General features: G+C 39.4%; 1 protein-coding gene across 1 annotated transcript in view; it reads right to left on the bottom strand.

Moving 5' to 3' along the window:
* Nucleotides 1-27832, bottom strand: part of arid3c (AT rich interactive domain 3C (BRIGHT-like)) — a 202034-nt gene that overhangs the window by 33124 nt on the left and 141078 nt on the right. The window contains exons 4-5 of the mRNA XM_030415818.1: nucleotides 7934-8117; nucleotides 5428-5672 (exon numbers count right to left, since the gene is read on the bottom strand). Of these exons, the coding sequence (XP_030271678.1) occupies nucleotides 5428-5672; nucleotides 7934-8117 (429 nt within the window). The remainder of the gene's footprint in view (nucleotides 1-5427; nucleotides 5673-7933; nucleotides 8118-27832) is intronic.

Raw genomic sequence — 27832 nt, 5'->3', positions numbered from 1 at the left:
ATGTAAATGGTTTCTCAAGTGTCTCACTACACAGGCGGAACAACCAGAGGAGAGCACAGTGGCAAAGGAAGCTTCCAAAAAGAGAGAGGGTGCCAAAGATGCTGGCCCTTGCACCATGAGCAAAGCCACAGGCCACCTTTCTCTAACCATGAGAATTGTTTCTTATGTGGTAAGCCAGGTCATTGGGTAAGAAACTGCCCAAACAAAGTAGCTCCACGTACCCTGCCAAGGCACCTCCATCAAGTAACTAAAATAGAAGACCCACCAATGCAACAGTATAACCAGTAGCGCTGTCAGGACAGTGACAACATTGAAACAGGAGAAATTGTAAGTCAAGCTCCACTAATTGAATTAGCAAAAAACTAAAAAATAACCTAATTTAATGATAAATGTGAATTAACATAATTCTTGATAGACACAGACGCATTCTCATTTTCTCCAGTAAAACCTACTAAATCTTCACGTTTTAAAGTATCTAAAGAAAACATTTAGAGCTATGGAGGTTAGAAGTATTCCTATTTGTCAACCTGTATTTAGGACTTCTGCAGTATCTATAGATCCTTTTACTGAAAGCATGTCCAGTTTCACTACTTTCCACTCCCTTCGTCTATCAGATACCAAACCCGTGAATCTGTTAGGACGAGATTTGTTACGCGAACTAAATGGCACCATCTATTGCGGACCTGATGGCATCTCTTTTAGAGACTAATGAACATAACAAAACAACTGTGTTAGCTGCTCTGATAGATCAAAATCAACCCATAGGTGAAGAGAAAGGGAAAGTCCATGATAGAGTTGTGTCTAGTGTGCCCCCATCAGTATGGGCCTCTTCCTCTAATGATATTGGTTTGATTAAAACCGCTGAGTCAGCACACATGTTGCTAAAACAGAATGCCCCCTGTCAAGGATCTCGCAGTATCCCCTCTCTCAAGAAAAGAGTAAAGGCATTCGTCCCATAATTCTGTTAAATAAAGGGATAATAGTGTCATGGAACAGTCCATGTAATACTCCTATACTTCCTTTTACAGTCCATGTAATACTCCTATACCTCCTGTAAAAAAAAAACAAAAAAAAACAAAAGAAAGATAAAAATATAGATTTGTACAAGATCTGCCAGCTATTAATGAAGTGGTACTCCCCTGTTTTCCTTTAGTTCCAAAACCTACAATTGTGGATTTTTCTCTGTAAAGAGAAAAAGATAGCCAGTATCTGTTTGCATTTGGCCTCTCCCTCTACTGCTGCATGTGAGACTGACACAGTTGTCTTTCTCAAGGCTTTGGTGGTGAAGGGCCACAAAAACCTCACTAAAGAAGGCTCAATTGTGTCAGAAATACTTGGGAGACACATGAACCAGTCCTACAAGAGTCCTTCCTCAGTCCAGAAATAAAAGCTATAGTGGAAATGCCAAAACCCACAAATGTGTCACAGATGAAGACATTCTTAGTAATGACAGGTTATTGTAGACAATGGATAGTTGACTATGCCTCACTTGCTGCACCACTTAAAATTTCATATTCTTCTGAACCTCGTCCCGACCATTCAGAAACTTTTTTCCCAACTCTGACCTAGTTTTCTACACTGATGGTTTTGCTTATAGAGAATATGGAGTGCCATGCACAGGGTATGCAATTTGTGATAATTTGTAAATAATTGATAGCGCCACCCTGCCACCCTCAAGTTCCGCCCTAGTAGCTGAGTCGTTCCACTGACGAGAGCCTGTCATCTAGCAAAAGGTAAAATTGTCGCCATTAACACAGACTCCAAACATGCCTTTGGATGTTTACATGATTTCCTTCATCTATTTGCTGTTGTTAAAGGAGAACTTCGGCCGTTTTTAACCCATATCCCTGTTGATCGAGGTTACCGAGTGCTGCCATTAGGAAAAATAACGTGAATTTTTTGCACAATATTAACCAGATATTAGAACGGCAGCTAAAGCGAACCTATGGGGCAGACATAACCGAAAGTGAAACTTAAGGATATCTGCCCCCATAGGTTCATGAGAGAGTGAGTGATATGCAATTGCCATTTCTTTTGTGTCAACAAGTTATTGTCAACATGAGTTTATTCTAATTATCATAATACTGAGGTTTGGAAGACATGCAATTCAACTGCAATTCTGAAAAAGCAATAAAACACCAGTTATTGTGCTATTTATTGGAGGGTAAGTGCAAACTAGAAATACAGGCTATACATCTAAAATGTGACAAAACCAAGAAGTTTAAGATTTGTGGCAAGATAAACAGTCAACACAGACAGCTGTCTTATTTGATTATTCTTAATGCTCATTAACAAGCAGTTAGCTTAACAAGCACAAATGCAGAGCTGGCCCTGGGCATAGGCAGTATAAGCAAATGCTAGGGGCGCGGAAAACGGGGGAGACATTTTTTTTTTTTTTTAATGAAATATGTTTTTTTTTTTACCAGTGCCATTACTACTATTATTTCGAAATATCATATAAGCCCACAGCAATATAACGTCATAGCAAGTACTAAATAACGTAGAGGCCTTTTTTCTGGGTTCTGGCTCGTTGCAATGTGCCTGTCCTATGTGAGTTGAAGGAAAGTGGAACATTGATGTTGGAACATCTAAATGTGACTCTATATTAGAGTTTAGATTCTCTGCCCGAACCCGAGCCCTTGATCAAGCATTCGTGTTTTGTATTTTTTTAATAACTCAAAATAATGACTGTATTTCCAGCTACAAAACGCGCATCTCTCTCCTCCCTCCACGTTGTTTGAGTTGCTGCGTGGTCTAACACATGAGTGAGTTGTCCTCGTGCTGAAAACGTGACTTGTTGCACACGTGACATAACTCCCCGAGACACAAGAAGAAAGCAAAAATAAATATTTTTACTAAGGAAAATGACAAAAATGATAGTAATGCACAGTGAATTGAATAAGTAACTTCAATCTGATCACTGGTTTGGAAATATTAATACGTTAGATAACTCGTTACTGCAAAAAAGTGGTCATATTAGAGTAACACGTTACCGGCATCACTGATTGTGTAGCATAAGAGCAACATGGAGCTTGAAGATGTAAAGAAAAAAATCAAAACCGGAGAATGAACTTTGAGCAAGTTTGGAGGAAGGTCGGAGGTATGGACCCATTTTAAACAAGTGTCGGCTTTGTCGAGTGCATTAAGTGCGGCACTTGTTGCATTATTCATTAAAATAATTCTAAACAGATTTCTGCAGTTCAAACAACTCGGAATTGTAGTTGAGAACGTCAGTTATAACAGCTCACATATTAAAAAAATGTCGAGTTTAAATCGGACTCGGGCTCATAATTACAGTTAATGTGTCGGGTCGGGCCGGGCTCGGACACAACGTGCATGGGCTCGGGTCGGGTCGGGCTTGAGTTTTTGGGCCCGATCTAAGCTCTAAAAGAAAGACAGTCTTTCATATCTTCACCAAATACATTCCGATTAACACAACACTTTTGCTAATGGTGTTCCATTGTCCGATGAGGGTTTGTTCAAAATTTGGTGCAAATTAGAGAATAGGTGGCGCTCTGGTGGCAGTCTAATTACTGTGAATGAAATCAAATGGGGAAATCTTCAAATCCTCTTCAGAACTCATCGACTTTCAACCTCTCCTTGTCCCTCATACTTTGAGCTAGAGACACCATTCCAACTTTTAAAAGGTCAGAACACCTTGAACTATTTGGCATGTATTTGGCTTTTTAAAATATTTAATGGTTTTGAGATCATCACAGTTTTACTTAATTTTTTGCTTGTCCTTTGATTTTATAATGGGTGTGTATCGCGTGAGCTAGAGTGCGTGACATCATCACAAGAGTGGAGAGCAGCTAGAAAAACTGGAGAAAAAATTCTCTTCAGCTTGATCTGGATCCCACATCTTTTACTTCACATAGAAACGTAGGAAATCATCACCATTTAGCTGATGGTCTTATTTCAGATGTAGGACTTACAGTTTTGGATGTGGAAGCCCCAGAGCGACAAGCACTCCAGCAACTCCCCCATAAGCCGCAATGTTAATTTTGAGCCTAAATTTCTGGAGGAGAGCAGACGGTACCTGCTTTGTCTCTCGCTCTGGTGCCCTCATTTTTCACTCTACAGAAATAAAAAAGACATCACAGAGTTCAGCAATGTCTCCTGTGACTCAATATATAAATATTCTGGCAATAACCATTACATTTTTTTCAAAAATTGCAGGAGTTTGGGAGGCGTTTTCAGATTCATTCTTATTAGGACATTTTCAACTTTGGCTGTTTTACTGCTCCAGCATATGTGCAGCCAGAGAAACTGTTTTGACACATTTTTAAGCTCTTTCAGCCCTCTTACTTTTGAGCTTTTCTGCCTTTTTCAGGTTTTGAAAATGTTCATATTTCTGCCTTTTCTGCTTTTTACATACATTCAGCTTTATGACCAGCCAGAGAAACTGTTCACCTTTTTAAGCTCTTTCAGCCATCTTACTTTTCACCTTTCCTGTCTTTTCAGCTTTTTAAATATTCATCTTTCTTCTTCTTGTTCAGTTTTCATCATGCAGCAGGTGACATCTCACATCCCGTTAGTTAATCAGTTCTTCTCTGACCTGGCTGGATTCTCTGGATTTTTTTCAAGATCTCCCAGGAGAACCAGTGTGCTTGAGTGGTGGCACACAGACTCCCAAGCACAGTAACATGGAACTTCCATATCCATGCTGTAAACTCTGTGTTTGAGCACAAAGGCGACATCATCCAGTGTTCTGAAACCATCAGGGGAGTTTGAGCCTACCACTCTGCGGGAAGCTGGAGGGTTTGTGAGGCTACTTGACGATGATACTTTCAGCTTCTTCCTGAAACTATTTCATTGCATTATGCCTTGTGTGGACATGTTTTTCAGCCAGCTCCAGAAGCGGACCATCGACTCAGTCTTTGTCCCGGAAATCATGCAGCAGTTCACACAGTTTTTCTGGCTTCAGCAAACATTATTCAATACTGGCAGTAGCAGGCAACCGAATTATAAAGGAAAAAGACTTCCTCAGCGGAAGGTGTTGCATGAACAAGCCCCGACGGCAGCATGCCCCTACGCGTGTGGACTGCAAGGGCCCGTTCCTCGCTGCTTGCAGCTTTAATTATTATTATTATCATTATTATTATTATTATTATTATTATTTATTTTTTTTTTATTTATTTTTTTTATCATTATTATTTTGTATTATTATTATTATTATTATTTATTTCTTTTTATTATTATTATAGTGTTATTAATATTCCTATATTAAAACTGTTAATACTGTTGTGGCTTCTGTTGTTGCATCATCAGATGGCTTTTTACTGACATGTGATGAAATATACAGTACTTCTCTCTACAGTTAAGGTAAACTATATTTCAAACTTTGTGGCACCGTTATTACTTACTTACTACAAAATCCTTATTTTTTTCTTGTCTTAAAATATATGTTGTATTTTCTTATATTACCTTTCTTGATGACAGGTATCTGGGAGATATGGCCACTATTGTGAGTGACCACAGATAGGTGGGACATCTGTATCTTTGGTGAGGACAGGAGGGTAGGTGTGCCCACAGGAGAGTAATCAAAGATAGTGGAACTGTAATTCTGTCGACGGCCTTCTCGTCGGTTACTGTCGATAGCTGCTTGAAGCTCACCGGGAGAGCTGAATCCCCGTCTTTCACATTCGTATGGGTAGAGGTACTTCATGTACCTACACAGAAGAAGAAGAATTTAATGATTTACTTTGCTTTTAGTCACTGTCACTTTATCACATGTTGTCAATCAATTATCAATCAATCGATTTTTGCATGGAGGAAGAAACAGTATTCAGTCCCTTGAATAATCATGATTATTCAAATATCATACTTTTACTATTAAATAACTGAAAGTGTTTACCTGAAAAAAAGTATAATTTCCAGTTCCATCTGTCCTGGTTTCAGGTGCTGAGCACAATTTAAAAATTAAATAGTATCAATCAATGGTTAACTTACGTATCCAGTAATCATTAACTGATTTGTCAAATTCTAATTCACTAGTGGTGTTCATGTTAATTACGGTATTAATTCATATAGTAGTTCATTAACAACTTGTCATCTTATTTTATGCATTCAGTATACATGCTTCAGTCAATTCAAACTACTCCTCTGCTGTTTTTATACCCCGAATTGGAAAGGTTTATGGTCCTCACTTTGGTATCTAGCTTTGACATTGGGTAATGTTTATAGTATACACTCTTTTGCTCATGTGCACAAGTATGTTTGACTCAGCAGACAAGTCATTTCAACTGTTATCTGTTACAAAATTGTCCCTTCTAAGCACAAGAGATACAGAGTGCCAGTGTGACATGATGCAGCTCATCTGAGAAGTTTGATATCAGACAGACAGCTTTGTTGAGAAAAGGACTGTGGCCACACTGCTGTCTAAAAGGACACTAAGCAACAGAAAGAATACAGGTATGTTTAACTATGTATTTCTGAATATCTGTGCTGTCCACAATCAGAACAGATTCTAGATATGCAAAATAAAGTTCTTAAATAAACACTTGTGAAATTGGAAAGTGTACTTTTTATATACTATATTTTATATACTTAAGAAAGGTATAGTGAAGTATACTTGGCTTATAGTGAAAAGTATAAAGAATAGTCTAAGACTAAGTACATTATTACTTAGACTTACATTTATATTTTAATGCTAAAGCTTATACTTGTACTTTAGTATACTGTAACGCCCCTTGTGGACTGTGGTGCAAAGACTCTTGGGTATTCTGTTGTTGTTGGTGTAATTATGGTTTGTGAATGTGGTTGTGAATAAGATGATGTGTAAGACGGTTGCGGGTTAATTCTCATCCTTGTTCTGTGGTTAAATTGTGTCGAGTTAACAAAGATGATAAAAATGTTGGCACCGTGAGTGAAGGGGTGTTTTCTGGGAGAGACTTCCCGTCTGTTAAGCAGTTGGTATGTGTGATAATAAATGGTTAGAACTTGCCAAATCACAAGTACTTAATGCTTACTATATCTTGATCTAAGTGCAGATTACGGTCAAGTCATTGACTTATGCTTACATTTAAGATAACAGAATAAAAATGTTTTTCATTACACACATTTGCATTAAGGTAGTACCCTTGTTATAAACTTACATGTTAATAAACTGAAATGTGGACTAGAAGTAAATACTTAGTACACTAGTAGTATATAGATGAATGTACTTGTTGTATGCTTGAAAGGGTACTTCTATAAACTTAAAATGTAAGTAAAGTAAATTACTAAATAAATTACTTCTGTAAAAAAAAAAAAAGTATAATTCAAAGATGTATCCAAAAACTCTTAATCCACGAAGAGGCAATCCCTAATTATTAGGTCTTCGTAGCACTCTTTCTTCACTAACTCTTGAAGTAGCGTATAGCTGCAGTAGTAGAGGCTACACTATCAGATTCACATTTCTAGGACCCTAGTTTTTTGCGTAGACCAGAGTAAGAAGGACAACAAATAACTGTGACTATTTAAAGTGACTAAAGTTTTATTTGACAGACATGAAGACAGAAGGACAACTGCAGGAAACAGTAGACAGATAGACCAGATCGATGTGCGCACATTTCCAAGTTGATGCAGGATTTATAAAAGGAAATCGCACTCTGTGGCCAGGTTTTAGAATATCTTTTGGTGTACATTCAGTTCTTCATTTGTACATATGCAAAGACTTTGAGTCATTGACGACAGGTGTGAAATTTGTGCCAAATCATTTAGTTTCCTTAGTTTAGGTTACATTTTGGCAAGAAACTACTTGGTTAAGGTTAGGCAACTAGCGTACTTGGTTTGAAAAAATACTTGCTTAGGTTTTAAAAAAACCCCATCATGGTTTGGGTTCCATTCATTACGTCACTTTTGTAATATCTGTAATGTGTGGCTGGCATGGTGTTAGGAGAGGACTGTGAGAACAGGTTATCAATAATCAGGGTTATCAGCCCTTACTCACTGTGTTCGGAGAGTAAAAGCTGCACTTGTAATGGAGGTAGGGAGGTTAAGGCCTTTGGTGATCTCCCGCCATATTTTCTTATTGATGACTTCCACTAAGCCGCCTTTTTCAGTGACGAGCTTGTAGAGCATGTAGAGATCCAACACCTGCTTGGCCATGATAGGAATCCGATTCACCGGAGTCCCTGCAGAAAGCAAACACAGTATCCGCAATCAATTCCATTAACTTTGGTTCTTCGCATCAATAGGCTTCTGCGCCTTCTTATGAGGCCAATTTATCTCAAGCTAGTCAAATGTCTGACAGCTCTGTTGACACCTGGAAATATAACCTTTGGAAAAAGTTTCTGATGTTTCATCCTGGCATCGTCTGGAAAATGCTTAATGATATGATGAAATAATGTCTTAGAGACAATGTCTTGTCTCTTAATATTTGCGGTAATACAACACTTTCCTCTAATTTAATTATGTTAGAGATAAAAGTGAAAAGCTTATTCAGCTCATTCTGCCTCATTAAAAGAGAACACAGCCAAATTAGTCCTGACTTGTTAAAATGTCTCAAATACAACCTGTGAAAAATGGGAGGTCATCTTAATGATTGCCAACATGTCCCCTCATTAGCAAATTGAGGGGACATGCAGGGATGGGTGCATGTGGGGTGTGGCATTGTTTAAGTATCATTTGAGGTAGTAAAACTGAGAAGAGTAATTATCAGTTGATTTTGCATTGCTGGCATATGAACAAATGACAAACTATCTAACGAAAAGACTGATGTTTAAGGACAATACCAGTTTTAATTGTGAAGCTGCAGTGCGTCAACACCAGTCTTTGGAAAAGAAAGTGCAGGACAGGCACATAAAAGGCTGTACTTACGGAAACTTAAGAAGGATAAATTCCAGAACCCAATTCTCAACACTTTTTACAGAGGAGCAAAAGAAAGCATTGACACAACTGGAAACGTCACAAAGTGGTGTGTTGGTGCAAAGTCCAGGACAGGAAGATTCTACATCGGGTGATTAAAACAGTCCAGTTGACTGAGTAGACTAACCCTGGGCGGATTTCTTTCACTAGACACTGTCATAGCAACCTCAAAGATACATAAACCGTAGCTGCAGCAAGGCCTAAATTCCCAAATGGCCTTCCATTTCACAGCTGTGTTCTTTTTACAAAACTCAGTTAAGAACTGTGGGGAGTTTAAAAACAAATCTAAACTGGACATCTGTGCTAGGCTGTGGATACAGACCTACTGTTGAAGGTAATGAAGCACCTTTATTGCCTCAAACAGTTGAAGTATGACAAGCAATGATCAGGACCACAGAACCCTATAGAGTGAAGTGCACCATCAGTGCAATATTCACTCCTCTCCTGGACCTATTAACAGTGGTGGACAGTAACGGAGTATATTTACTTGAGTACGGTACTTAAGTACATATCCAGAGGATTTGTACTTTACTTGAGTATTAGATTTCTTTGGTACTTATTACTCTTACTTGAATACATTTCCAAGACAAATATTTTTACTTTTACTCAAGTTAATTTCTAGGAAGGCTGAAAAGTACTACTTTCAGGTCTGCTCTTTCTTTTTTTTTTTTTTCTAAAATACTATTGGACACAAGCTGTGTTTGTCAAAGAAGGAAACCTATCACAGTGCACGCTCTCCACTGGGATCTACGTAAAAGTGGAAATACGTCATCCCTCCCCATAAGGACGCCACCAAAGTAGCCAGTCTCGACTGCGTTTGTCAACACAAAACCGCGACAATGGCTGCATCAGATGTAGTTTATTGTAAAGCAGTGATTCTCAACCAGTGGTCTGGGGACAACATTGGTCTTTGAGGGGGTTCCAGTTTCCAACTTAGCTAAATGATAGAGAGTTAGTTGGACGGTGCAGGTTCATTTGGTTACAGTTTTAATGATTGTTAATAAACATCTGCATCTGCAACATCTGCTGTCCTCCTGCGATCCCATTCATTTTATTTGTTTTTATAGGTGTTTCTGCAGGCTTTATATAACATTGTGGTCCTAAAAGCAAGTACATCAGTGCAGGTGGTTTCAAAGAGTTAATTCTCAGAAACAAGAGTTAAAAGGTCCTTAAATTCATTTAGAAAAAATTATAGTAATTCATTGATGTGAAAAATAAGAAATACTTTTACTCTTACTTTTACTTAAAGTAAATTTAAAAGCATGTACTTTTGGATACTTAAGTACCTTTAAAAGCAAGTACTTTTTTACTCTTACTCGAGTAACATGTCGACTGAGCTACTTTTACTTGTAACGGAGTAAATTTTGACCAGTGGTATTTGTACTCTTACTCAAGTACTGGGGTCGAGTACTCTGTCCATCTCTGCCTATTAATAAAGCAGCATAGGGCCTGAGCACACAAAATTATAAAAAGATTCTCACCACAATGGAGTCTCAGAAGACTCAAGTAGCTGCCATGCTGCAAACATCTCTGCTGTCTCAAGATCAACACACAAAGTTTAAGAAAAGTCTCCTACCCCGAGCCAATAGGATTGACAGATTCAAAATAGCTTTAGTAAGGAGGGGGATTCAGTACATCCCCTTTGGCACTGCTTAAAAATATTTTACGTCTTTCTGTGGGAATGTGACCCCAACCCTCTAAGATAACCCTAATTTCCAACTTAGCCACACTTTTACTAAAACCTGCAGACATGAATTTGAATTAAACACATATTCATAGTGTTTGCTTTTAAAACTGAGAAAAAGAGAGCCATCATTTTGTTAAAAAAAATTGAATGTAAAAAAAAGGTGTGGGGTCTTTTACAGGATATGAATGAACTGCAGTTAATAACTTCTGAGTCCTTAACTGAAAATAGTGTGATAAAAAACAAAGCCAGCACTAGAAATCCTCAGCCTCTGTTTCCCCCTACCCACTGCCACCAGCTTCATTTTTATCACCACTCATTATACTGTCTGCCTTTGCTGATCTATAAAACTATTTTGGTGAAGACACAATAGCCAACCAAACAAGGACTGAGGTAATAAATAAAAGCGTCAGGCTTTGTCTAAAAGAATCTGAGGAGAGAAAAGCCTCTTAAAACAAGATTTATTTGCTTTCAATACTATGGGTGATGTATTTGTCTGTCTCGATCCCTGAAAGAGATAAAAAGAATAAAGCACTAAGGATGGAGGCCTTTTGTCAGAACAAACTATCTCATCAGGCCATATGTATCATTATGACAATGAGCAATGGCAGACAAGGTAGTCTAACAATCTTCTTCAGTTCTCAGCTGCTAAGAGAAGACGAGTTTGTAATTAGAACAACCTGGATCATCAGGGACTAGTGCAGTAATCATCTTTATGCTTGGCTTCATCGCTGATGCATTCACTTTGCACCTCCAAGCCAATAATTGGATGAGAATTTCTCTAATTGACTTTGCTCTTTTAACCCATTAAATGAACGATTAATGCAGCATCACAGGAAAAACCAATTGTTTATCTACTTCAATTCAACTCCCTAAATGAAGACAAGGAGGAGGGAGGAACGCACTCGACCGTCAAAATCAGAAGAATATGAAGAATCCAGTATGGAAAAGCTGTCCCAAACTGATTTGTTGGCTTTAACATATTTGAAGTTGCATTTGAAGAGTATCAAGAGTCGTCATAGTGGGCAAATAATGGAGGATTCAAAACATATCATTGGCTGGGAGCTTACCAACTTTGTTAGCTTGGATTTGTAAATCAGAAATTGCTGAATGGGTGATAAATTTCATTATGTATCAAAGATGAGCAACATTAATATTCAAATGGAGTTGCTTGCTTTAGGCATGAATGCATAAATAGATTTTCTGTAGCACATTTTCCAGTGTACTGCTCACTCAAAGCGCCTTACAACACCCATTCACACACACATTCAAACACTAATGGCAGAGGCTGCCAAGCGAAGTGCCACTAGCTCATCATGAACAATTTGGGATTGAGTATCTTGCACAAGGATACCTCAGCGTGCAGCTTGGGTATTGTGCAGCCCAGTGTCCCTCCAAATACTGGACAACCAGCTCTACTTCCCAGGCTACAGCTGCCCACAATGAGCAGATAAGAGTTCAATTTGGTATAAAATGTTGGAAAAGTAATAAACAAATACGGTATACAAAATATAGTGTGTGTGTGTGCTTCTCTATGTGTGTTCTGGTGTTTGTTTGGGGATATGAGTGCGTGCTTAGGCGCCCATTTTTAGGGCCCGAGCAGGGAACCTGCAAGGACCCTATTGTTTTTCCAATGATTCTTTATTAGGGCCCGAGCAGGGAACCTGCAAGGACCCTATTGTTTTTCAAATGATTATTATTATTAGGGTCTGGGCAGCTAAGCTGCCAGGACTCTATTGTATTACTAGGAATTCTTTCTTTCTTTCTTTCTTTCTTTCTTCCAAGGAGTCATACTTCCCAAGGACGAAAACTCACCAAACTTTACAGAAATATCTGGCCCCAGGTTAGATTTACTTAATTCCAAGGACATGTCAATATTCCTCCGGGGGGGGCACAATAAGCGTTTAAATTTTAAAAGCTGTAAAAATACCTACAAAATCAACAGTACATGCTACAGTTTTGAGACTTTCACCAAACTGTAGCCCCGATACTGCTGAAACTTTAGTCCACTTAAACTCATTACAAATTATGAAGTCCATCACTCAGTTTTTTTCAAAACCTGTAAAACTTAGAAAACCTCTCACATTTTTTGCTCAATTGTCACCAAACTTGCTAGAGAGCATCTTCAGACCGTCCTCCACAAAACTTGTTTCTCGGATTTTTTGATTTATCAAAAATTAAGCCTACAGTGCATCAAAATGTTTGACTGTAAACAGTACTGTAAACATATACTATCAAATTCTTGCTAAATACATTTTCAATCTTCCTGAAAAAAATTGAGAATATTTTGGAGTCATGGTTGATGAAGTTTGGCAAATATCAGAATTGTATCTCAAAAACTGAATTTTTGAGAACATTTTGAATTCTGCTCTCATGGGAACAACTGGAGTCAATGTAAGAGTGGCATTTTTAAACATTAGATTTTCTCTTATGAAGCAAAACACTAAGAGTTAAAAACAAATCACCAACATTTCCATGCTGTCAAGATGCAATTTATGTATTATCAGATTTTTGTTCAGGTAACAGAATTTCTGACATTTTGACCATTTTTGAAATCTGCCTTGACAACAGCTGCCCAGACAGTGACTCCCTGAGTCGACAAATGAAGCTACACAGCAGGTCTCACTTCCAGCCAATTAGCTCAGTGAGTTAGGAGCTGGTTCTTGGTGTCAGGGGTTGTGGGTTCAAGACCCAACAAGGGTGATGATGATGACGACAGATCAAAATGTAATGCAAGCATATGCGTTTCCTAGGACCAGCCGTGCTAGGAACCCCATTGTAATTGTAATGATTTTTAGGGCCCGAGCAGGTAGACCTGCAAGGTCCCTATTGTAATTGGAAGGATAGAAATTTTCTTCTCCAAGTTTGAATGCAGTTTTGGATGCCTGAACATACCCAAAAACTCACCAAATTTGGAATATACGTCACATTCGGCGAAAATTACGATCCTGCATTGTCACTGGGCGTGGTCGTGACCTGCGGGCTCTGTAGCGCCCCCTAATGTTCTTCCCTGCCTTCCACATGCGCGTAGACGAACGAAATTCGGTACGCAGATTCCTCATGACCACACGCACAAAAAAGTCTAGGGGGCCCATACTGTCACTCCAACAGGAAGTCAGCCATTTTGATGTGTGGCGGCATTTTTCCCAAATTCATGCCTACTTTGAAAACTATCTTGTCCTAGAGCTTAAACACCACAGTCTTCAAATTAACTCAACTATCTCCTTCATGACTTGAAGAACAAAAGTTATGGAAATCATTCAGCTGCGTCACGCCGTCAAGCATCAAGGCTTTATAACTTCAACATACAATTTCCTATCCAAACCAAACTGCTCATAAGTGTAGAGGCTGTCTCCCCGAATAAATCTCAGCATCAATACTAAGTCGGCCATTTTGCTTTTGGCCGCCATTTTGAAATATTGCCCATCTTCGTACTTAAATTATCTCCTCCTACAGATGTAACACCACCGACTTCACAGTCACTCATCATCATCCTCTGACATTGAAGATGAAAAGATATGGAAATCTTTATCCTACGTCATACCTGCTGGCTGCAGTGGAGCGGTCAATTCAAATCCTTCGCCGTAAAGCATCATGTCCTTGTAACTTCTTCATACAATTTCCTATCTTGGCCAAATCTCTCAGGAATGCAGAGGGAGTTGCCCTGAACAGATCTGTGTTGTCATGGGGCGTGGCCGTGACCTGCGGGCTCTGTAGCACCCCCTATTGTTCAGCCCTGCCTCCCACAAGTGCGTAGAAGAAAGAAATTCAATACGCAGATTCCTCATGACCAGACGCACAAAAAACCCTCTTGGACCAATACCGTCACTTCAACAGGAAGTCAGCCATTTTGATGTGTGTCTGCATTTTTGTCCAAATCATGCCTACTTTGAAAATTATCTTGTCCTAGAGCTTAAACACCACAGTCTTCAAATTAACTCAATTATCATCTTCATGCCTTGAAGAACAAAAGTTACGGAAATCATTCAGCTGCAACATACTTTAGTGGGCGGGGCGGTGGAAACCATTTCTTCCCCTCGCGGTCAAACATCAAGGCTTTATAACTTTAACATAGAATTTCCTATCCACACCAAACTGCTCATAAGTGTAGAGGCTGTCTCCATGAATAAATCTCAGCATCAATACTAAGTCAGCCATTTTGCTTTTGGCCGCCATTTAGAAATAATGCCAATCTTCATACTTGAATTATCTCCTCCTACAGATGTAACACCACCGACTTCACAGTCACTCAGTATGATCCTCTGACCTTGAAGATGAATAGTTATGGAAATCTTTATCCTACATCATACCTGCTGGCCGTGGCGGTGCCCGCCATAAAAATCCTTCATCATGAAGCATCGAGTCCTAATAACTTCTTCATACAATTTCCTATCTCGGCAAAATCTCTCAGGAATCTAGAGGGAGTCGCCATGAATAGATCTGTGCATCAATACTGTGTCATATCCATAGCGCCACCCACTGGACACAGGAAGTCAGACAAACATCATCCGATTGACGTGACGTTCACTGCTTGTTTTCTCCCCGTCATGACATGCTTGTAACAGGTTAGCGTGCAGTCCGACAACGCTGCAGCCCGACACGCGCGGACTGCGAGGGCCCGTTCATCACTGCTTGCAGTTTTAATTAGGGCCCGAGCAGGTCATCGACCTGTGAGGTCCCTATTGAAATTGGAAGAATTATTCTTCGTTATTATTTTTCTGATCTGAGTTCGACTGCAGTTTTGGATGCCTGAACATAATCGAAAACTCACCAAATTTGGAACATACGTCACGTTAAGCGAAAATTGCGATCCTGCATTGTCACTGGGCGTGGTCATGACCTGCAGGCTCTGTAGCACCCCCTAATGTTCTGTCCCGCCTTCTGCAAGTGCCTAGAAGAACGAAATTCCAGACGCACAAAAAACCCATTTGGACCCCTAGTGTCAGTCCAATAGGAAGTCAGCCATTTTGATGTGTGGCGGCATTTTTGTCCAATTCATGCCTACTTTGAAAATTATCTTGTCCTGAGCTTAAACACCACAGTCTTCACATTAACTCAGTTATTTTCTTCATGCCTTGAAGAACAAAAGTTATGGAAATCATTCAGCTGCAACATACTTTAGTGGGCGGGGCGGTGGAAACCATTTTTTCCCCTCGCTGTCGAGCATCAAGGCTTTATAACTTCAACATACAATTTCCTATCCACACCAAACTGCTCGTAAGTGTAGAGGCTGTCTTCCCGAATACATCTATGCATTAATACTAAGTCGGCCATTTTGCTTTTGGCCGCCATTCTGAAATATTGCCAATCTTTGTACTTAAATGATCTCCTCCTACAGATGTAACACCACCAACTTCAAAGTCACTCAGTACCATCCTCTGACCTTGAAGATGAACAGTTTTGGAAATCTTTATCCTACGTCATACCTGCTGGCCGCAGTGGAGCGGTCAATTCAATTCCTTCGCCGTAAAGCATCACATCATCATAACTTCTTCATACAATGTCCTATCTCGGCCAAATCTCTCAGGAATGCAGAGGGAGTCACCCTGATGAGATCTGCATTGTCATGGGGTGTGGCTGTGACGTGCGGGCTCTGTAGCGCCCCCTATTGTGATGCCCCGCCTCCTACTTGAACATAGAAGGACGAAAATTGCTACACACATTCATCATGACCAGACGCACAAAAAACCCATTTGGATGCATACTCTCACTCCAACAGGAAGTCAGCCATTTTGATGTGTGGAGGCGTTTTTGACAAATTCATGCCTACTTTGAAAACTATCTTGTCCTACAGCTTAAACACCACAGTCTTCACATTCACTCTGTGTCATCTTCATGCCTTTAAGAACAAACGTTATGGAAATCATTCAGCTGTGTCAAACCTGGTGGGCGTGACAGCGGACGCCATTTTTCCCCTTTGCTGTCAAGCATCAAATCCTTATAACTTCCACATGCAATGCCCCATCTCCACAAAATTCCTCATAAATGTAGACAGTCTCGCCCTGAATACATCTAGACATTCGTTCAAAGTTGGCCATTTTGAATTTGGTGGCCTTATGAAATATTGCCATACATCATACTTTCACGTCTTCCTCCTACAGATTGGACACCACAGACTTCACAGTCAGTCAGTATACGGACCATGCCAAAGACACGCTAGGAAAATCTTAATCCTACGTCATACCTGCTGGCAGTTGCGGTGCCCGCCATTAAAATCCTTCGTCATGAAGCATACTGCTTATTCCAACGCTAATAATATATTGCATTCAGCTTTCCAGCCTTTTCAGATATTCTTTTATACCGACAGGAGGAACAGCCCACCAAATCATAGGAAAAACTGAAACGGTAGGTGTTGTGCGGATAAGCTCCGACGGCGGTGTGCGTTTGGTCGGTATGATGTAGGGCCAATCCTGACGCCATATCTTCAAGGTGGTCATGACTGGTCAATGTGGGCGTGATTTAGTACAACAAATCCAAATCGGCACACATTCAGCCATTTGCACTTCGGCTGCACTTCCCATTACAGCGAATACCACGGCTCAGACGTTGGCCTGTTTCCTCACTTTTGCCTTGAGCCCGTCACCCTTTGGGGCCAACTTCCGTGGGTCTGTGGTGTGCAGGGTCCGATTCGTGTGTGTGTGTGTGTGTGTGTGTGTGTGTGTGTGTGTGTGTGGGGGGGGGGGGGGGGGCTTGGCCCCCGTTCACAACTGCTTGCAGTTCTAGTTTTTTTTTCTTTTTTCTTCTACCAAAATGATCGCATTTTTCTCTGCCTGAACATAACCCAAAACTCATGAAACTTGGAATAAAACTCACACCTGGCTTAAAATTTTATAATCTGTTGTCGTTCTGAATTTCCACCACTAGGTGGCACTGTAATTAAGGAAAGTGCGTTTTGGCTCTTAACTCCCATATACTTTGTCGCCCATTCAAAAACCTTATATTCATGCATTCAGTGAGCTCTGCTGAATATATAGGCCCATTTCCACCTAACGTTTTTTTTTGCTAGTTCGTGAAATGTCACAAACCTACTTTTTCGAACTCCTCCCAGGCAAGTTCACTGATTTGCACGAAAATTCGCACACAGCATCTGTGGAACCTCCTGACAAAATGTTATTAAAAGAATTTTGATATTCCAAAAATTACTCAAGTTATTAAATAACAACTTTCTGCAGATTTGGTTCAAAACAGGAAGTGTTGCATATCTCCACATTGGTGTGGTCTAATGACATGAAACTCAGGTTGGTACTTCCCCATGAGTCCCTGAGGCGCTGTGTAAAATTTCAGGCGATGACCACGAGGTGGCGCTCTTTAAATTGAAGTATTTTATATCTCCACATTGGTTCATCGGATTAATGCGAAACTTAGTTCAATTATTGTCATGACAAAGGGTTTACCGACCCGCCACTAAGTGGTGCTCTGGTGGCCGTCTAATTTAATATTTGGCACTGTGCCCACACCATAACACTTATGGAAATGAAATTCAAAGAGGTGCTATAGAATGGCCCCTGTAACTCACACACCAAAAATGACCAGCAGGTGGCGCTATTTTCAATGCAAAAGTGTTTTTGGCCTATAACTCCCACAAAATATGTAGCGCATTGTTAAACGTTATATCTGGGTGTTCCCCGAATTCAGCTGAATTGTTTGGTGTGATAGACCGAAAGACACCAAAAATATAAAACAACAAATTCCTGCACATTGTGTTCAAAACAGACAGTCTTTTGCATTTTCACCAAATACATTTTGATTACCACAACATTTTTGCCAATTGTGTTCCATGGCCTGATGAGGGTTTGTGCAAAATTAAATGGGGAAATCTTCAAGTCCTCTTCAAAACTCATCGACCTTCAACCTCTCCTTGTCCCTCATACTTTGAGCTAGATACACCATTCAAACTTTTAAAGAGTCAGAAGACTTTGAACTAATGGGCATGTATTCAGTTTTTAAAAATCTTTTACTTTTTTCAAATCATCACAGTTTAAGTTTTAAGGATTTTTAGACCATCTTCTGATTTTATAATGGGAGTGTACTGCGTGAGCTAGAGTGTGTGACATCATTGAGTGTAGAGCAGCTGGAAGAACTGGAGAAAAAAATCTCCTCAGCTTGATTTGGATCCCACATCTTTTACTTCACACAGACACTGTATACAGAGAAATGTAGGACATCTTGTTGGCTTTCAACTGATGGTCTTATTTCAAGTGTTGGACTTACACTTTTGGCTGTAGAAGTCCTAGAGCGAAAAGCACTCCAGCAACTCCCCCATAAGCCTTTCTTTTCTTCAGCAATGTCTCCTGTGACTCAATATATAAATATTGTGCCAATAACCATTACATTTCTTTCAAAAATCGCAGGAGTTTGGGAGGCATTTTTTCCATTCATTCTTTTGGAGACATTTTCAACTTTAGCTCTGCTACAGCTCCAGCATATGTGCAGCCAGAGAAACTGTTCACCTTTTTAAGCTCTTTCAGCCCTCTTACTTTCCACCTTTTCTGCCTTTTCAGCTTCATAAATATTCATCTTTCTTCATCTTCAGCTTTCATCATGCAGCAGGTGACATCTCACATCCCATTAGTTAATCAGTTCTTCTCTGACCTGGCTGGATTCTCTGGATTTTTTTCATGACCTCCCAAGAGAACCAGTGTGCTTGATAGAGTGATGGGACACAGACTACCAAAAGCAAGCACAGTAAGAGGGAACTTCCATATCCGTGCCGTGAACACTGTGTTTGAGCACAAAGGTGACATCATCCAGTGTTTTGAAACCATCAGGGGAGTTTGAGCCTACCACTCTGTGGGAAGCTGGAGGGTTTGTGAGGCTACTGGACGATGATACCTTCAGCTTTTTCCTGAAACTATTTCATTGTATTATGTCTCATGTGGACATTCTTTTTAGCCAGCTCCAGAAGCGGACCATCATCTCAGTCTTTGTCCGGGGAATCATGCAGCAGTTCACAGATAACGTGCAAAAGATCAGGTAAATAAATATGTTGTGCTGTGTAATTTGTGAAGTTTAGTTGCCACAAACATTTTTATCAAATTTCATTTACCCAACTTTTTACCCATTCTTTTTGTCAAAATGAGTCAAGCTCTTCTGTGTGAACGTCCTTTAAACCTACCACTGAACCTAATACTGTATTTTTACGTTATACCTCCACTTACCTGTTAGCAAGATATAGATTAACCTAACTCACTCTAATAACCATATTCCTCTATAAATCCTACTTCTGCATGGGACCATACACATAGTACATACCTTTATAGTTACCTGCAATTCTTGAATAAGAAAAAAATAAATATACATTGTAAAGATGACTTATATCCATCTCCATATTGTGTTATATTGGTGCTCTCATTTGTTTTAGGTTTGTGACACTATCTTGGGCCATGCAAAAGAGAGGTTCTCCTTAACCAAAGCCCTGATCAGTGCTACACTGCTGCAGGGAGACAAATTCCAGCAGTACAACAGTCAGTTCCCTATAAAACAGCACTGAACACCACCATGGAGGCTTACCCACTGCTGAATAAGAACAAGCTGAAACTGAACTGTCTCTCATCTACAGAAAGGATGAGTTGGAGTGGAGCTGTGGCTCTGTACCAGCTCTTCAGAACATCTTTTCAGAGACTGTGGCTCTGCCGAAGATCCTCATCACAACTCCTATGACTACAGCTGAATCTGAGCGCTGCTTCTAAACACTGAAGAGATTCAAGACCTTCCTCAGGAAGACAATGTCACAGGATCTTCTTAATGCAGTAGCCATGCTCTCTATGGAGAAGAAAGTTATCAAAGACATCCACGACTTTAACCACAAAATCACTGACAAATGTGCATCTCTCCAGGAGAGACGGCCAACATTTATGTACAAAAAGTAAAACTGAAAACACCTGAAGGTTTTCTTTACAGATTTAATATGTTACTACTAATTGTCAACATTGTTGTGCTCATAGGGCAGTGGAGCACAACAACCCACCTTTTCTCCTGTATTCTCTTCAGTCTGATGAAACCTTAAGAGCTTTATCACATTGGAAGTTTAATGTACAGTGCTGCTGCTTTCGTCTGACCACTAGATGTCAGTACAATGTTTGTAACAGTATTAATTTTACTTGATCCGTAAGTGTTAAAAAGATAATATTCTTTTCCTTAAAATAATAAATATTTGGAGATTTGTTTTAACATTTTATGTAATATATAGATATATTCATTATACATATTTTAATAGTAATGTATTATTGGGGGAGCTGTTATGACATGTTTGGTGCATTCAACAGTAGCATACACATTTCTCACTCATCCATACATCACATTCACGACTGATGCAGTTACTTTTCACACCACATGCTTTTTGTAAATAGTTATTATTTCAAATAAAACATTCAGGTTGGACTTTAACATGACTTGTCTCATCTTTGTGGCATGAATTTAGCCAGTTTGTGACAATAACATTATATAATGTGGGGTGACTACTGTCCATAGTGCTGTCTCTATTTTCTTAGTTTATCAGGTGTTGCTGTTCATCTTGTATGAAATTGTATGTTTAAATATGCAAATGAGGCATTATCTAATTAAATATGCGCTAATTTGCATACATTTCCAGAACATAAATCTAAACATTGGATAAAGCCAAGATCAAAATTCCTGTTTCATTTTGTTGACATATTATAGCCAAGGTTTTCGTGATAGGAATTTTGGATATCTCTATTTATCACTCCATTAATCAGAAAATACTGTCAACAGCCATAAAAAAAACATTTTCGTCCTGTTTTTAGGAATAACATGTTATATAAATCAGGCTATGAATGATATATGAACAAACCCCTCTGTTAAAACCTTCAGAATATAGATAGGAACAAAACTGGAAAGTTTGGTGTATATAAGTGCTACTGAAGTGGAGATTTTTGGCTCAGAGTATGAGAAAAAACTCATTTTGAGAAAACAGCCTTTAAAGATATGTATTGTATAAGAAATCCATAGAAGGGTGGAGGAGGGGGGTTATGAAACATACACATTTAGGTGTTCATTTTACTTCACTTTGTCTATATCCTTCTAAAAAAAAAATAATGATAAACATTTTTTAAATATATATTTTTTTTTACCTGTGCTATTACTACTATTATTTCGAAATATTATATAAGCCAACAGCAACACAACGTCATAGCAAGGACTATTAAATAACGGAGAGGCCTTTTTTCTGGGTTCTGGCCAGTGGCGCCCCCAGAACATTTTCATAGGGGGGGCCAGATGGGGCCAATGAAAATCTTAGGGTGGCACACCAAAATGGTCCTTCTTGTGGCAACTCAGATTCAGCTCCAGTCTGTGGCTGTGTATTGCATTCCCCTTGACTCTTTTTCATCAAAAAGACAATATGCATCCAACACATTTACCTCAAGTTTGAGAAACACACAAACATTTCAGAAAAACACAAAAACAATGTTGTTGTTTCTTCTGACTTCCCGTTAGACTGCACACCTTTCAGCACATTAGCACCCCCACAGGTGGAGATTTAAATTACAGTTCCCTATTGAGCCAGCGCCTCAGTCAGTCAGGGAAATTGGTGGGAGCACTGGGGGGCTAGTGGGGTGGCCAGCAATTTTCTCTAAGCCTAACCCTAACCCTCCCTGGGGGCGCCACTGGTTCTGGCTCGTTGCACTGTACCTGTCCTCTGTGAGGGGGGCGGGTCGAGAGGCGAGCTGCCTGAATCTGACCGGACCGAGACCCCAAGACCAAGAGAGAGATTTACTGTCACTGTAGCAGAATTACAAGGTCCAAAAGACTGAAACCATCCGGCTCCCAGTGAAGGAAAAGAAGGAAAGAAGAGGAAGAAAAACGCAATGAAGATACAGGTACAGTGACGTCAATGTGATGAAGTGAATGAAATTAATAGTTTAATGCATCGTCATAGTTAGTGTTGTTGGAGCAGAGTGTTAGCTTGCTAGCTTACTTCGGACGATAGCAGCGTTAATAAGTAATAGGGTCATTGTAAGCCTTTGGTTTATTGTGTCACAGTGTTAAAGTTTACATCAGTGTTAAAGTGTATTACTGTTAATACTCCACCTTAGCTTTCCCATATCATTTATAGGCGAAATATTTACACACTGCACTTGCACTCTGGTTAGACTGAATTGCATTGCAATGACAATTAAATTGAATGAATCTCATCACATTTTCATTATTAGTCTATATTAGTCTTATGTATAGCACACATCAAGCATCTGTTTTTTTTATTTTTAATTTGTGTTCGGACCCTTAGATGAAGTCATTCATTGTGGATTTCAAAATCTACTCTGAACTGAATTCAGTGTCCCAGAATTCCCCATTCTTCACACCTAGGTGCAAAATTCAGGTTTGAGCTACTATTGGTCAGGGTGACCCCCCCGCTCTTCTGGGCCCAACAAGCTGTGGAGGGCTGCAAGCTGCATTGGCAGCAGGCCCAAAGAATTCCTCCTCACTGCAGCGACACAAGGTCCTGCCAATCTGAGGAACTGAGGAACACCAAGCCGGTTAGCACCGAGCTGCTATCCTTGGAAGGGAAAGGACTTTCATCAAACCTTGCACAGCAAGAACAGCTTTGTTCGACATTGGAGCCCCAACCTTCTCTTGCAACCACCAGCACCGTCTCTTTAAACTCTGGTTTAATATAACCTATCCAAATTATGCTGTAATCAGAAACTGCATATAAAGTCTTACTACTTAAAATATAGGCTACTATATTTAGACACTATTATACCAAATTATACTTTAATTACAAACCAAATCTGAGATCCTAATACACCATACACCTAGACACCATTTTACAAGATCTTAATCTAATTAGAAATCATACACAATGCCATATCAGATACAAAATACGCTAGTTAGACGCTATATTACTCTCACTGACAAATTATGCATTTAATGCTACCAACATCGGTCTATAGCTTAATTAGAAGAATGTGTTGCCATATTATATTGGGCATGGTCTTTATAATTGTGGACAAAACACAAGAGTTCAGAGGAAAACACATTTATTTGAGCTTTATTTACCATAGCTTCACTTTCTTACAGAATCATTTATTGATTATTAGAACAAAACAGTACTTTAACTTAGGTCAAACCACATCGGTTCACATCTGGTCGCTACTACACAGTCACTGGTAACCTGGATGTTCCATAGAGTCTTGTGGAGTTTGTAGGTAGCTTCCTCGACGCTCTATTCCCATAGTTAAGACATCAGATCATTTAAAGCCATGTCACTATCCAACCCCAGTAACATTAGACCAGCTATTGAAGCTGCCAAGACATTGCATCTTTCTTTCATACTGTTAGACCCTTATTACAGTCTTATCATACTTACTTAGATTGTCATTTGTGGCACATTATAACAGAACTGTACTGTAAAATAAGTGAAGACCTTCTCACTGTTAGAACCTTATAACATTCTTAATATACTTAGATGGTAATGTGTGGCACATTGCAACAGAATTGCAAAATAAAGCGGTCCTTCTCACTGTTAGACCCCTATTGCAGTTTTATTACACTTACTTATAGGATAATTTGTGGCAGATTACAACAGAACTGTACTGTAAAATAAAGTGGTCTTTCTCACTGTTAGAACCTTATTGGAGGGTTGCTTTTCTGACCCTTGTGGACGGCCTCAAGTGCTCCAGAGCCCTGCCAGCACAAAGACAAATTAATAACTACTAGAGTGAAAACACACCCACAGAGACAGATAAATACCATGCTTTTCTCCTCAGCCACTGAGTCTTCACTTTGTAACAGACCTGCGTGTTGCTCTGTGAATGCTCCTCTTGTACAAGATTAAAACCTTGTTTGAACTTTAAACTGACTCCCATATCCTTCCTCAAGTTCTAAATTATCGCAGAATTATTTTAACAGCTATATGGTGTCTAATTACAGTATAACTTTTCTTGTTTATTGTCTAATGAAGACTACATTATTTCTTGTTGTCTAATTTGAGACAAAGTAGGGCTTGTTATGTCTTATTGGCATATTGTTTTTGTCTTATTTCTTAAAAAGCAGGGCTTGTTTCGTCTTATTAGCGTATTGTTTTTGTCTAATTTCATACAAAGTACGGCTTTTTATTATTATTGCTGTATTGTTTTTGGCTTATCTGTTACAAAGTACGGCTTGTTATGCCTTATTAACGTACTGTAAAAGTGCAACAGGGATTAAACCATTTGAAATGAAAAACAAATCGAAATACTCTTCAATTGTCTGTCACAATGCTTTGTTTCCTTCAAATGTTTTGTTTGTCTATCCTCCTTACATCCAATACATCAATGACATCACTAATGCCTAGCAAATAAAGCTTCTCTGCAAACATCTAAGTTTACGTTACATTCTGCATCACCTTTTCTTAAGTACATTCATACAGTGTGCAACACATTGGTTTACATTCTGGTTGTGAAACCAATATCTCTGTAACAGCTTGTTAAGTAAACTACCTGTTTTCTTTTCAGCAGACACATCAGTCTTTTATTGACAAATGCAGTCTCAGTGTGTGAAGTACTTTCCAAATACCATCCTGAAAATCTGTGTCATGACCCTTATGGACCCTTAATGTAAACAGGGCCATTGTATAAAACAACATGAAAACCTTTAAACATAATATTTCAAAGCATTTTTTTTAATGCTGTCTCACACCATTGTTTCATCTTTGAAAATCTCCCCACAAAAACGATTATCAGAGCTCACAGGTTTAATAGCATTCTACAGTTTCCAATCCTGTTCTCAGAGAAATAATAATTACATTATTAAAAGTTAACTACATTTTAACAAAAATGCTTGTTCCCTGCAGTGCAGTAGAAGTATGTATTTATGATGATGGTTTTACAATTTTATTCTTTGCAGAGTTGTGGAGGACTAGAGCCTATCTCAGTTAGCATTTGGTGAGAGGTTGGTAAACTCTCGACAAGTGGATATGTGGCCAGCTCGTCACAGGGCTGACACAAAGAAAAACAACCATTAATACACACATTCTCACCAATGGGAAATGAGAGTCACCAATTAACTAGCATTTTTTTAGACTGTGGGAGGAAGCTGCAGAATGCAGCAGAAACCAACACGGACCACAGAGAACATGCAAATTCCACACAGACAGACCCCTGGTGGGTTTGAACCCTGAACTTTGCTGTGCAACAACAGTGCTGACAGGTTGATTGGGCGGCACCAGGATCAAATTTACAAGTTTTTTCCTTCCTTTCTCTCCCACTTTCCAGTTTCTTTCCCACTTCCTCGTGTCAGCTGATTAGGGACTTAATTCTTTTGTGAAGATATCTATCAGCTAACCTTATTTGCAGTTCTTTATCTGTCAGCTGTCACTTCAGTGTGTGTGTATAGTCTACCACATATTTTTCTTTTACATTAAAATGTCATTAATGAGGCAGTTAGCTGTTAAAATGATGTGCAATTCATGCTGCTGTCAGTGGCCACAATCAATACTTTGGCGTGTGTCACACCAAATTGCCAACTGTAAGGTCTGTCTTTCCAAGTAGTCTTAAACGTGAAACAAAAGCAGAGAGAAAAGTGTAAGCCATACTTGAGAAAGATCTGTAAGAGCTGTAAATGGAGGCGAAAAAATCAGTTAAAGAGGATATTATACAAATTCTATGTTGAGGATAGTAATATGTGTTGATGTCAGCCCCTTTGATTGTTTACTTACATAAATACAACAGAGCCACCACAGCTCTAATATCAACACAAAGGTAAACAAGCTGACATACTTGGAATAATTTATCAATGTTCATCTTTTGCATTAATGTAAATGTCACTGTAAGCATTTACCTTATACTCTCAGGTGACAGGTGCTAAGAAGAGGAGCAGCCACGCTAAACTTTTAGCCTTATATAGTATCAAATGCAGCCAAGATTTGATCAAACCCACAGAGCTTGAATTAATATTATAGTCAAGACTTCCAAAGATACCAAGGATTAAGCTGGATAACATGGAAGTATGTAGGCTACTGTATTGTTTTGTCAACCAGCCATGACAAGAGCTAAGGTTTTTGTAATAACACCAAATTGCCCCGAGTGAACACGTTAAACATGCTAATCCACGAAAAAGTTGATAAAGCAGTCATAATATCCAGCAGCTAGCTAGCTAATGCACCCACAAAACAGTTATGATGTTAACACGTGTGTCATGGTAACTTAAAACTATTTTCCGTATTGAATTGGCTTGTAAACTACACTTTAAATGCCCTCTTTTAAAATCATCTTACCTGGATCCTGCGAATCCACCTGGCTTCAGGTTAGAAGTGAGATAAATTCCTCCTGGACTGGAGATGTCTGGAGTCCTCCGTTATTCGTATCCATATAAATAAATAACGATGGCCTCTGAACCTACTACGTAGTGTAGTAGGCCCCTTCTAACCCATATCTATGTGGTTGATAATCACTGATAATGCATATTTAATAGAGTAGTAACAAACAGGTGGTTGCAGGCTATCATTTATAAACACCTAGATTTCCATTAAATGCCTTTACTGGTGTTTGCGCAGGCACACTGATCGCCTGCTAGACCAGTTAGCCATGAGCATCTTAATAATGTATCGGATGGGTTCACATTGGAGTCAGTTGAAAGCCTGCTGCATCTGAAACAGACACAAAGGCCCTGACCACTGTTTGAGGAGCTAGCAGTGAGACTGTGCTTGGAGCCGGGGCCCTCCCTGCAGACACCCTGCCTGTCTGCTCTCTCTTGCTCAGAGATACAGCTGTGAGCCGCTGAGTTTGGTGTGTTTAAAGGGGAAACAACACAGACACACCAGCGCACAGGTACAAATGCTTACTATGCCGTAGGTCACTTGTCTATGTTATGGTGTCTACTCTGCATAGAAGTTATATACAACCATAAATCAGCCAAGCTTGGTGGATGACATAAAAGTCCCAGATTCTACTGTAGTCCATTCCATTTTAGCGACAGCTTAATTTACTTTAAGTTCAAGCACAAAATCAAGTTATTTGTCCAAATTTCTAAAACACTGTCAGGCGGGCCCAGTCCTAGGCATGGGTTAAAAACCCTCTGCAACCAAAACCGCTTCATTCCGAAAATCAAAAAAATATTTTTAAAAGAAAAGTCTATTCAAATATATTATATTGTAATTTATTCCCATGAATGCTGCTCAGAGTAATCACAGTCCACAGCTCTTCTGCCAGCAGAGCCAGGGTCTCCCTCTCTCTTGTGGCATGCATACATTCAGTAGCAGCTTCTCTCGGTTAGCATCACATTAGATACTACAGGCACTCCAGATAGTTTTAGCAACAGGCTTGGTAGTTGTTAGCATGCCTGCTAGCAACTGCTAGTAGT

The sequence above is a fragment of the Sparus aurata genome, chromosome 5, assembly GCF_900880675.1.
Source record: "Sparus aurata chromosome 5, fSpaAur1.1, whole genome shotgun sequence".
NCBI lineage: Eukaryota > Metazoa > Chordata > Actinopteri > Spariformes > Sparidae > Sparus > Sparus aurata.
This window is presented reverse-complemented; position numbering and strand designations above follow the sequence as displayed.